Source organism: Salmo salar, chromosome 15 (assembly GCF_965601325.2).
Source record: "Salmo salar chromosome 15, fSalSal1, whole genome shotgun sequence".
Lineage (NCBI taxonomy): Eukaryota > Metazoa > Chordata > Actinopteri > Salmoniformes > Salmonidae > Salmo > Salmo salar.
In genome coordinates this window covers 44,733,647-44,747,095 of record NC_138305.1, presented here as the reverse complement: position 1 = coordinate 44,747,095, position 13,449 = coordinate 44,733,647, and the positions used below count along the sequence as shown (strand labels likewise).

Genomic DNA, 13,449 nt, shown 5'->3' with positions numbered 1-13,449 from the left:
CACTGCCTGGTATGGCAACTGTTTGGCCTCTGACCGCAAAGCACTACAGAGGGTAGTGCTAACGGCTCAGTACATCACTGGGGCCAAGCTTCCTGTCATCCAGGACCTCTATACCAGGCGGTGTCAGAGGAAGGCCCTAAAAATTGTCAAAGACTCCAGCCACCCTAGTCATAGACTGTTCTCTCTGCTACTACACGGCAAGTGGTATCGGAACACCAAGTCTAGGTCCAAGAGGCTTCTAAACAGCTTCTACCCCCAAGCCATAAGACTCCTGAACACCTAATCAAATGGCTACCCAGACTATTTGGATTGCCCCCCCCCCCCCCTTTTACACTGCTGCTACTCTCTGTTGTTATCATCTGTGCATAGTCACTTTAATAACTCTACCTACATGTACATATTACCTCAACTAACTGGTCCCCCCGCACATTGACTCTGTACCGGTACCCCCCTGTATTTAGTATCGCTATTGTTATTTTGTTATTTTACTGCTGCTCTTTAATTACTTGTTACTTTTATTTCTTATTCTTATCCGTATTTCTTTTAAACTGCATTGTTGGTTAGGGGCTCGTAAGTAAGCATTTCACTGTATACCTGTTGTATTCGTCACATGTGACTAATAAAATTTGATTTGATATAATAATTCAAGTGTGTTAAAATGTATATATATTTTTCTGAGCCATCCATTTGGAGTGTTACAGCTGAAGGCACACGCCTCTCTTCTTCATACGTTGGTCAGTGACCGTTGGAAGAAGCCCAGTGTAAAGGACAGAGAAGCCCAGTGTAAAGGACAGAGAAGCCCAGTGTAAAAGACAGAGAAGCCCAGTGTAAAGGACAGAGAAGCTCAGTGTCTTCTTATTTATCTTTTTTACCCCTTTTTCTCCCCAATTTCGTGGTATCCAATTAGTAGTTAGTCTTGTCCCATCGCTGCAACTCCCATACGGACTCGGGAGAGGCGAAGATCGAGAGCCATGCGCCCTGCGAAACACGACCTCGCCAAGCCGCATTACTTCTTGACACACTGCTCGCTTTACCCGGAAGCCAGCCTCACCAATGTGTTGGAGGAAACACCATACAACTGGCGACCGAAGTCAGCGTACATGCGCCTGGCCCGCCACAAGGAGTCGCTAGAGGGTGATGGGACAAGGAAATCCCGGCCGGCCAAACCCTCCCCTAACCCGGACGATGCTGGGCCAATTGTGCGCCGCCTCATGGGTCTCCCAGTCTTGGCCGGCTGTGATACAGCCTGGGATCAAACCCGGGTCTGTAGTGATGCCTCTAGCACTGCAAAGCAGTGTCTTAGACCGCTGTACCTCTCTGGAGGTCTATTATTTATCCTTTTTAACATGTTAAAATTAGCGCTGTCAGAGTTAATCAGTTAACTCAAAGTCACTTTTTATCATTTTTGTTTGAAAGTGTTGAAACAATGAAAACATCCAACATACATAATCTATATACTAAAAACAACAATGTCAAAACAAGTTGACTTTGAGGTTAAAGAAAGTGTCTTTATCAATTTACCTGATTTTGATAATATTCCTTTAATGCTTTTTGTATAAATAAATCTTAAATTACAGCTCAATTTGAGCAAATTATGAATTTGCGGTTAATCGTGATTAATCACAGCAAATCCTGCGATGAACTCGATAAAATTTGTTTGACAGTCCGAGTTGACATTTAAATGTGAAAATGCACATGTCAAAGTGTAGCGGGCATGAATCGGTCATGGTTGCTCATGGTCACGTGATGAGGTAAGCCCCGCCTACGACTTCAAAATTAGTTTTGGCCCTTTTGGTCGAATGTATGACAACCACATGTCTGACTCACATGTTTTTTGCACGTTCTTTTTTTTCATGTGTTTTTTGTAAGGGTACCTACGCAGAAGAACACAGGATCAAACTCCCGTCCCAGCACACGTCACATGATCTATGGTAAACAAGGACTGTGATACACAGAACATGCCTGTCCCTATTTCACTATAGGCCATGTTAAAAATGATGATGACATGACATGTAATTTTCTTCTTACTTATTACACAGTGACTAGGCCAAAGTTAGTAAACATGAAATGATGTCCCTATCTTTTGGCTCGAGGCCTGGAAAAACCAGCATATTGGCAACCAGTATCTTCCCAGTACCTTATAAATACACATCTCTGTACGAACCCCTCAGCGCCTGCTGCCTGGGCACCCTGGCCCTTCGCCACCTCCTCACTGTATGAAACTAAAACATCACCTCTTCCTGCAACAGAAAAAAAAGACGGCAGCAAAGATCCAATTTAAATATTTTCAGAGTAATTATCAGATGGCAATCATGGACACAAGGGCATATAAAAGCAAGACAAACACAGTTTCCTTTTTCTCGTTGCCTGCCCGCTGCCTGCTCGCTGCCTCTAAGGCTGTCACATGACACCCATCCTGATAGATGACTTGGCATTTGCAAAGCAAATGGGCCGTGCTGCATCTAAGACAATGTGACTCGGTGTCCCTACTTATGCAAAGGCCCTCCCAGAGGCCAGTGCAGTCCAGTAAGACCACAGGCAGCAGTATGCACCAGGGAAAGGTGTCCACTGACTCACACGGAAGGCTAGCTAGGGGACTTTTCCTTTCCGTCAGCCTTTCGGTTTCACATGTGAGAAGTGAGACAACCCTGGATTTGGCTGACCTACATATAGGCTAAAGACTAGCATGTGTCTGGCGACCTAGAAGAAAAACAGACACTTGTTTAGTATGTGGAGTTGTTGAGTTTCTGTTATACTTCTCAGATACGGTGCCTTCGGGAAAGTATTTGGACCCCTTGACTTTTTCCACATTTTGTTACCTTACAGCCTTATTCTAGAATGTATTAAAAAAATAATAATAATCAGCAATCTACACACAATACCCCATAATATAATGACAAAGCGGGAACAGGTTTTTTGAAGTTTTTGCAAATGTATAAAAAAATCTTTTTTAAAATACCTTATTTACATAAGTATTCAGACCCTTTGCTATGATACTAGAAATTGAGCTCAGGTCCATTGATCATCCTTGAGATCTTTCTACAACTTTCTACAACACACCTGTCTATATAAGGTCCCACAGTTGACAGTACATGTCAGAGCAAAAACCAAGCTATGAGGTCGAAGGAAGCGCTCCGATACAGGATTGTGTTGAGGCACGGATCTGGGGAAGGGTGCCAACACATTTCTGCAGCATTGAAGGTCCCCAACAACACAGTGGCCTCCATCATTCTTAAATGGAAGAAGTTTGGAACCACCAAGACTCTTCCTAGAGCTGGCCGCCCGACCAAACTGAGCAATCAGGGAAGAAGGGCCTTGGTCAGGGAGGTGACCAAGAACCCGATGGTCACTCTGACAGAGCTCTAGAGTTCCTCTGTGGAGATGGGAGAACCTTCCAGAACGACAACCATCTCTGCACCCCTCACCAATCAGGCCTTTATGTTAGTGCGGCCAGACAGAAGCCACTCTTCAGTTAAAGGCACATGACAGCCCGCTTGGAGTTGCCAAAAGGCACCTGAAAACTCTGAGACCATGAGAAACAAGATTCTCTGGCCTGAATGCCAAGCGTCACGTCTGGAGGAAACCAGGCACCATCCTTACGGTGAAGCATGGTGGTGGCAGCATCATGCTGTGGGGATGTTTCTCAGCGGTAGGGACTGGGAGACTAGTGAGGATTGAGGCAAAGATGAACGAAGCAAAGTACAGCAAGATCCTTGAAGAAAACCTGCTTCAGAGTGCTCAGGACCCCAGACTGGGGTGAAGGTTCACCTTCCAACAGGACAACGACCCTAAGCACACAGCCAAGACTATGCAGGAGTGGCTTCGGGACAAGTTTCGGAATGTCCTTGAGTTGCCCAGCCAGAGCCCGAACTTCAATCCGATCGAAAATCTGAAAATAGCTGTGCAGCTACACTCCCCATCCAACCTCACAGAGCTTGAGAGGATCTGCAGAGAGGAATGGGAGAAACTCCCCAAATACAGGTGTGCCAAGCTTGTAGCGTCATACCCAAGAAGACTCAATGCTGTAATCGCTGCCAAAGGTGCTTCAACAAAGTACTGAGTAAAGGGTCTGAATACTTATGTAAATGTAATATTTCTGTTTTTTATTTAGTATAAATTAGCAAAAATGTATAAAAACCTGTTTTTACTTTGTCATTATGCAGTATTGTGTATAGATACTTTTTTGGGAATAGGCTGTAAGGTAACGCAATGTGGAAAATGTCAAGGGGTCTGAATACTTTCCGAATATAAACATATGGTCATTGTGGATCTGTGGTTTCAAGCATCTAGACTGTCAGAGTAAGAAAGGCAGTTCTTAACAATGCAGAGCATTTACAGTGTCTTCTGCTTCTTTCTCAGTGAATTTGTGCATCTTTGGCGTACTGTAAAAGGGAAACTATCATAGTCCCAGATCTGGTTGTGCTGTACAGTATAGTCTACTTCAATGGTCGTTGAGTTAGCGGTACAACACAATCAGATCTGAGAGCAGACTCCAACGCTCCAGGCCTACTGTAGTGTTGTGACTATCGCTCACCACTCCAACAGGGAAGGCCAGCACGGCCATCATCCAGTCCCTCAGGCCAATGAGCTTCCTAAGCTGCCTGTCCTGCTCCTGGTTCTCACTGCCCTTGGTCAGCAGGCTGGACAGGTCTGTCAGCACACACACGCCAAAGAACACTGCCTGGATCACCTACAGCAGGGAAGGAGAGGACAAAACGATGTGTTCTTAGAGATAAGAGCAGTCGCAACAGATTACACAATAGTTAGACATTATCATGTCACACTTTTTTAGCAGAATAGCTGCTTCAGGAGTTGTGTCACGGGACAAAGAATTTTACAACACAATTTAAATCCGGAGAGGTGAACAGGAGATTATTTTGGGTCACAAAATCAGTAGAGTTCGTCATCTCTCAAGAGGACAGTAGCATTAAATATTAATATCACATTATATTCATGGGAAGCATATGAATCCCAAAAAGCATATCTATAAAACATTCATATGTATATCAAAAAGGAGTTCATTGAGGTGTCCTCTAAAACACAACACATATTTTGCAATACATACATTTAAAAAAAAATACATATTTTATATAGCAATAAAATAATTATATAACAACTGAACAATTACATAAACCTCATACTTTCAATGTCTGTCCCCTTAAGCTAGCATATGTAATTTTATGTGGGTCTATGAGCAGTCAGTGGCAGCGGTGGGGATTATTTTAGCATTAAATTAAGAGCTAGAGAAGATAACAGGGTGTCTTTATATCCACAGCAAAAATCCAACAGACTGGAAAGTGTGACTTTCATTCTCATTTAATTCAATGTTTCATTTAAGATTCCAGGAACCCGCATTATCTTTTCGGTCCAAAAATCGCGTTGCAGAACTTGGTTCCAGGACAGGGTAGTGCCCAGCGACCGCATTAGTGTGACACCTAGCTAACACGCCAGACAGCTGTTTCATTTCTCAGGCGTTTTTGCGGTCTTTATATCATTGACTTACTTTTTTGCCTTTGTAAGCAGCAGGTTGAGCCTGAGGCTATGCAAAAAACGAATGCCTTCCAGATTCTTTTTCACTTATCTCAAATGCAACGGGTTTGGAAAACAGAGCTCTCACAGGGAATGAATGCCAAAAGCTAAGCATAAAACCCTTTACCATTTCTACTGGCTCTTTTCCCTGCCCTGTATCGCAGGCATTTAGGAGCAACCACAATAATTCCTGGACTGGAGCTCAGGTTATAAAGTGTTGCTCCACACAACTCAAATGTCTGCAGCTGGGAGAGTGGAGCCCAGAGGGAGTCTGGGAAGGAGAATATGGAAGCTGCATGAACAAGAGAGATACAGATAGAACCAGTTTAGAAGTTTAACAGCTGTATATACTACAGCATAATGTAATTACAAGCCTGAACATATCCAACATGTATTGCCCAATATAGACTAATGGGAAGCAATGTAATGTCTAGGAACCTAATTACCTCCACAGTTAGCAGAGGCTGACAGGAGAGTAGAGTAATGCATCATGTCTTACTTAGCAAAGGCATTAGGCACTGTCCTACACTCCCCCTAACCCTCTTTACATGTGCTGTGTAGTGTGCTGGCCAGGTGCAGAGAGGCCCTTAATAAGGACTGGGTGGTCTAGGGACGGGGACAGTATGTAAAGCCAGACAGAATATCTCTCTGTCCACACCTGCCCCCTCTGGGCATCACCTGACACTCTGTGGCAGAGGGGATCTGCACTCTGGCACTGCAGCTATGCCACTTACATAATGCGCATGTGTGAGTGTGTGTGTGTGTGTGTGTGTGTGTGTGTGTGTGTGTGTGTGTGTGTGTGTGTGTGTGTGTGTGTGTGTGTGTGTGTGTGTGTGTGTGTGTGTGTGTGTGTGTGTGTGTGTGTGTGTGTGTGACATAAAACAGATGACACATGCTCTATATGGTTACTTATTTGGCTTAAAGGCTCTATGCAGCTGTTTTTATCACACTATCAAATCATTTTCTGTGTAACAATTAAGTGCCTTACTGTAATAGTTTTTCAATAAAATAGTCAAAAAGAAACAAAAATCACCTTTTAGCAAAAAATATTTCTCAAGCAAGAATTTTGCCTAATTGGAGGGACATAAAAACCTGAAAACTAGCTGTTATTGGCAGAGAGGTTTTGGAATGCTCTTTGTTATTTTACCTTGTTATTTTAGCTAGTATACTGTTGTTTAGGGCAGCTCTCATTGTTTTATTTTACTGCGGAGCCCCTAGTCCTGCTCAACATGCCTCAGATAGCCCCCTTGTCCCACCCCCACACATGCAGAGACCACACCTAGCTTAACTGGCACCTCCAGAGATGCAACCTCTCTCATCGTCACTCAATGCCTAGGTTTACCCCCACTGTACTGGCACCCTACCATACCCTTGTCTGTACACTATGCCCTGAATCTATCCTACCACGCCCAGAAATCTGCTCCTTTTATTCTCTGTTCCGAACGCACTAGACGACCAGTTCTTATAGCCTTTAGCCGTACCCTCATCCTACTCCTCCTCTGTTCCTCTGGTGATGTAGAGGTTAACCCAGGCCCTGTGTGTCCCCAGGCGCTCTCATTTGTTGACTTCTGCAACCGTAAAAGCCTTGGGTTCATGCGTGTTAACATCAGAAGCCTCCTCCCTAAGTTTGCTTTAATCACTGCTTTAGCACACTCCGCCAACCCTGATGTCCTAGCCGTGTCTGAATCCTGGCTTAGGAAGGCCACCAAAAATTCTGAACATTTCCATCCCCAATTACAACATTTTCCGTCAAGACAGAACTGCTAAAGGGGGCAGAATTGTTATCTACTGTAGAGATAGACTGTAGAGTTCTGTCATACTATCCAGGTCTATGCCCAAACAGTTTGAGCTTCTACTTTTAAAGATCCATCTCTCCAGAAATAAGTCCCTCACTGTTGCCGCTTGTTATAGACCCCCCTCAGCTCCCAGCTGTGCCCTGGACACCATATGTGAATTGATTGCCCCCAATCGATCGTCAGAGTTCGTACTGCTAGGTGACCTAATTTGGGATATGCTTAACACCCCGGCCGTCCTACAATCTAAGCTAGATGCCCTCAATCTCACACAAATTATCAAGGAACCTACCAGGTACAACCCCAAATCCGTAAACATGGGCACCCTCATAGATATAATCCTGACCAATTTGCACTCTGAATACACCTCTGCTGTTTTCAACCAGGATCTCAGCGATCACTGCCTCATTGCCTGCGTCCGTTATGGGTCCGCGGTCAAACGACCATCCCTCATCACTGTCAAACGCTCCCTAAAACCTCTGCGAGCAGGCCTTTCTAATCGACCTGGCCCGGGTATCCTGGAAGGATATTAACCTCATCTCGTCAGTAGAGGATGCCTGTTTGTTCTTTAAAAGTGCTTTCCTCACCATCTTAAATAAGCATGCCCCTTTCAAAAAATGTAGAACTAAGAACAGATATAGCCCTTGGTTCACTCCAGACTTGACTGCCCCAGCACAAAAACACCCTATGGCGTACTGCACTAGCATCGAATAGTCCCCGCGACATGCAACTTTCAGGAAAGTCAGGAACCAATACACACACTCAGTTAGGAAAGCAAAGGCTAGCTTTTTCAAACAGAAATGTGCATCCTGCAGCACTAATTCACAAAAGTTTTGGGACACTGTAAAGTCCATGGAGAATAAGAGTACCTCCTCCCAGCTGCACACTGCACTGAAACCAGGAAACACTGTCACCACTGATAAATCCACGATAATCGAGAATTTCAATAAGCATTCCTCTACGGCTGGCCATGCTTTCCACCTGGCTACCCCAACCCCAGCTAACAGCTCTGCACCCCCCGCAGCAACTGGCCCAAGCCCCCCCTGCGCTCCTCCTTCACCCAAATCCAGACAGCTGATGTTCTGAAAGAGCTGCAAAATCTGGATCCCTACAAATCAGCTGGGCTAGACAATCTGGACCCTCTCTTCCAAAAATGATCCGCCGCCATTGTTGCAACCCCTATTACTAGTCTGTTCAAACTTCATATCATCTGAGATTCCTAAAGATTGGAAAGTGGCCGTGGTCATCCCCCTCTTCAAAGGGGGAGACACTCTAGACCCAAACTGTTACAAACCTATATCCATCCTGCCCTGTCTTTCTAAAGTCTTCGAAAACCAAGTGAACAAACAGATCACCGACCATTTCGAATCGTGACCAGTTTGACTCTTTTCTCTGTATATATCAATGATGTCGCTCTTGCTGCGGGTGATTCTTTGATCCACCTCTACGCAGACAACACCATTCTGTATACATCTGGCCCTTCTTTGGATGGACACTGTGTTAACAAACCTCCAAACGAGCTTCAAAGCCATACAACACTCCTTCCGTGGCCTCCAACTGCTCTTAAATGCTAGTAAAACGAAATGCATGCTCTTCAACCGATCGCTGCTCGCACCCGCCCGCCCGACTAGCATCACTACTCTGGACGGTTCTAACTTAGAATATGTGGACAACTACAAATACCTAGGTGTCTGGCTAGACTGTAAACTCTCCTTCCAGACTCACATTAAGCATCTCCAATCCAAAGTTAAATCTACAATCGGCTTCCTATTTCACAAACAAAGCCTCCTTCACTCATGCTGCCAAACATACCCTCGTAAAACTGACTATCCTACCGATCCTTGACTTCGGCGATGTCATTTACAAAATAGCCTCCAACACTCTACTCAGCAAATTGGATGCAGTCTATCACAGTGCCATCTGTTTTGTCACCAAAGCACCATATACTACCCACCACTGCGACATGTATGCTCTCGTTGGCTGGTCCTCGCTACATATTCGTCGCCAAACCCACTGGCTCCAGGTCATCTATAAGTCTTTGCTAGTTACACTGGTCACCATAGTAACACCAACCCGTAGCACACGCTCCAGCAGGTATATTTCACTGGTCATCCCCAAAGCCAACACCTTCAACACCGCCTTTCCTTCCAGTTCTCTGCTGCCAATGACTGGAACTAATTGCAAAAATCACTGAAGTTGGAGACTTATATCTCCCTCACTAACTTTAAGTGTCAGCTGTCAGAGCAGCTTACCGATCGCTGCAGCTGTACACAGCCCATCTGTAAATAGCCCATCCAACCAACTACCTACCTCATCCCCATATTTGTTTTTGTTTTTCTGCTCTTTTGCACACCAGTATTTCTACTTGCACATCCTCATCTGCACATATATCACTGTAGTGTAAATTGCTAAATTGTAATTACTTCGCCACTATTGACCTATTTATTGCCTTATTTAATTTGCACACACCGTATACAGATTCTTCGATTGTTATTGACTGTACTTTTGTTTATCCCATGTGTAACTCTGTGTTGTTGTTTTTGTCGCACTGCTTTGCTTTATCTTGTCCAGGTCACAGTTGTAAATCTGAACTTATTCTCAACTGGCCTACCTGGTTAAATAAAGGTGAAATAAAAAATATACATTTTGGCAAGCCAAAACTCCGCCCATGTAAAACCTGCTGATTAGAAGGTCCTGTGTAAATTGTATTTTCAAACAGCAACTATCTGGAAATAACTCTGATCACATTTATTCACACGTTTACAGTGTTTGTTTCATCAGCTTTTGAACAATATGATACAAAACACAGGAAAAACAGAATTGTACCTGCATTGGGCCATTAAAACTGATTATTTTAACTAACAACTTGGAAGTGAGAGAACATTTTAAACCAAAAGTATGACTCAAACAAACTTTCAGTTTCATAATCTGTCTGCTAGTTGCCTCACTTTTTATCCGAAGAGGCACTATGCTAAACTACAACGAAACTTTTCAGATCATATGATATGATTCCTCCAAACACAGGGGTTAGACGTTTTGTTCTGCCTATTGATTAATGTGGACAAAGGCCAGCTCTCACTGGTGGTATCAACCCACTGGACAGCCCTGTGTTCTGCTCCTCATGTATCCACGATGGAAACCCACATCTGAATGACTGAGTCCCAATGAAAACATATCTACAGGCTAAAATCACAGCTAGGCAGCCAAGGAGTTTTCCGCTAGACTTCTATCCCATTCGCCCTGAGTAAGGTCTGATTCTAAAGCCTGCGAGCGAGTGGCATCTCTTTCTGTGGATATCTTTTGCTGTGACAACATCTCTTTGTTGTCTGCTCTAATAATAACTGATTCATATAGCAACACTTAATCATGATGATGACGTATAGAATAAAGCGAAACCAGTTATTCAAAAGGCCTAGCTGTTTCATGTCAAACTCAATCCATATCAACCTCACATCATGTTACCATCATTTGTTGTGCCCCTATTTGTGTGAGCTAAAACAGAGCATACACTACCCACTACCAGTGTAACCACTGGGCAAAAAAACTGGTTGAATCAATGTTGTTTCCACGTCATTTCAAAATAATAAAATCAATATGATGATGTTGAATCAACATGGAAAATTGATTGGATTTGCGAAGAATCCTCAAAGTAAGGGAAACGTTATTTTCTTCACCCAACTTTTAACCTAAATCCAATGACATGGTGACACTTTCTGTTGATTTCATGTTGAATTCACGTTAGTTTACAAATCAACCAAATGTAAATCAAAACTAGATGTTGAACTGAAATCTGTTCACAGTGGGGTGTGAGTAGCAGTGGTGTAAAGTACATAAGTAAAAATACTTTAAAGCACTACTTAAAGTTTTTTGGGGTATCTGTACTTTACTTTACAATTTATATTTTTGACAACTTTTACTTTTACTTCACTACATTCCTAATGAAAATGATGTACTTTTTACTGCATACATTTGCTCTGACACACAAAAGTACTCGTTACATTTTGAATGCTTAGCAGGACAAGACAATGGTCCATTCGCACTTATCAAGAGAACATCCCTGGTCATCCCTACTGCTGCTAATCTGGAGGACTCACTAAACACACATGCTTCATTTGTAAATTATGTGAGTGTGCCCCTGGCTATCCATAAATCACAAAAACAAGAAAATGGAGATGTCTAGTTTGCTTAATATAAGGAATTTTAAATGATTCATACTTTTACTTTTGACACTTAAGTATATTTTAGCAATTACATTTACTTTTGATACCTAAGTATATTTAAAACCAAATACTTTTGGACTTTTACTCAAGTAGTATTTTACTGGGTGACTTTCACTTTTACTTGAGTCATTTTCTGTTAAAGTATCTTTACTTTTACTCAAGTATGATAAATGGGTACTTTTTCCACCACTGGTGAGTAGCCACATGCTTTGATACCTGAGAAAAATAAAACTAATACGCACAAGAATGAGAGAATCCATCATAACAATAGGACATTGCACATTTTCATTACAGAAAATTGGGAGCTAAATCTAAGTACTATTCCTGGGGTTGGCATATTCACGTCACATTGCCGTTTTTATCATCACGGCAGTAACTCATCATGACTAAAGACAGAATCATGACTAAATAGTAAACACACACATGCACACACACAGATGCACAAACATGTGCGCACGTGCAACACGCACACACATTTTGTTGTCAGGATTTATATGATAGGCTTAAACTAGATGTTGTAATGCACAATAACAAAACATGTTTATTGCTGTTATTGCATTTAGCGCCATTGCCATAAAAATAGTAGTAAAATGGTTCAGCAGTGGGCTTCTAATGTGGAAAACATGAGTCATCTGGTGAAAAACTGACAGAACATCAGGATCTAAATATATGTGTGTGTGTGTGTGTGTGTGTGTGTGTGTGTGTGTGTGTGTGTGTGTGTGTGTGTGTGTGTGTGTGTGTGTGTGTGTACATATACTTATAGAGTAAGCAAAATGTGAAAATGTATTTCAGAAATCAAGAGTGCAACTGCTCCTAGAAAAAAAGAAGAGCAAAACACAGACAATGAGATAAAGAAAACATCCTGGGTGTTTTCATAGGTTTTTTACTATCCAAACAACGTTCTCTTAAAATGAAGGCTGTGTGATCTAACAGGGGAATGATTTGATCTCGGGATGTCGTTATCCTAATCACATCATCTCGGGTACCCACGGGCCACGGATGGTTCCTTAATAATTGTGATTCATGTGATTCCAATGTTGCAACAAAAAAGACAACTGACTTGCGCGCATCAGCAGCCGAGAGGAGGGGGAGCCTTTTTAGTGGGTGTGAGCTTTTAATGACTCTAACACTTGCCCAACAAAAATGAGGAGTCTGTACAGCGCTGGAAGAAACAAAACATATTGTAGCTGACAGCCTAGTAACACAGCAGGCCCGTTTCGCAACTGAGGGTGGGCGGTATCAACAACTGGAGGTAGGACACTGACTGTCTGTAGCATACCATACCATGACGTGCTAGCATTTCTGAATGACCAGGCTCCGGTCTAGAGAACAATATTACACTTACCAGGTCTATGAATGTTAAAAACTTCCAGCTCCCGCCATATGTTTGATGCGCGGGCATGTCAATTGCTTTATAATTGCAGAGGATGGAGAAATAGGACAGGAGGATGGCTACCCTTAGCACCTGAGATGGGATGAGCGCCATGTTTTTTCTCCGTTTCCTTGTCTCGTCTCCTGCTATATCCTCCTGTCAGATTGATGCTGCGGGTCTCGCACAGTGCAGGGGGGTCGTTGCCTCAAGAGGGGATTCAGACAGAGGAGGTTGCGTACGAGATGTGAACGTGAGGAAAGGGATGAGGAGGAGGGGTGTTGCCATAGAAACAGAACGCAACCTCTCCAAGACGAGGAGGAGCAGACCACTGTGTGATGCTCTGCATACATACATAGGCTCCTTCAATGATGTCTTTATAATCTGGTCAATGGTTTTGGCTAGTCTAGTATAATAGTGGAATAATGCTAATGTATTCAACATTTCTACTGAGGCCATTGCTTCTTTGCACATGCATATAGTTAAAATGTGCTCAACAATTTATTATAACTAAATATGTATATATATATATTCTTAA

The 13,449-nt window shown here is 43.0% G+C and overlaps 1 protein-coding gene across 1 annotated transcript in view; it reads right to left on the bottom strand.

The window, feature by feature from the left end:
- The window catches only part of aig1 (androgen induced 1), a 48,339-nt gene extending 35,136 nt beyond the window's left edge, over positions 1-13,203 (bottom strand). The window contains exons 1-2 of the mRNA XM_014144502.3: positions 12,888-13,203; positions 4,535-4,690 (exon numbers count right to left, since the gene is read on the bottom strand). Coding sequence (XP_013999977.1) covers positions 4,535-4,690; positions 12,888-13,028 — 297 coding nt within the window. The 5' untranslated portion in view covers positions 13,029-13,203. The remainder of the gene's footprint in view (positions 1-4,534; positions 4,691-12,887) is intronic.
- Between the last annotated feature and the right edge of the window lie 246 nt (positions 13,204-13,449).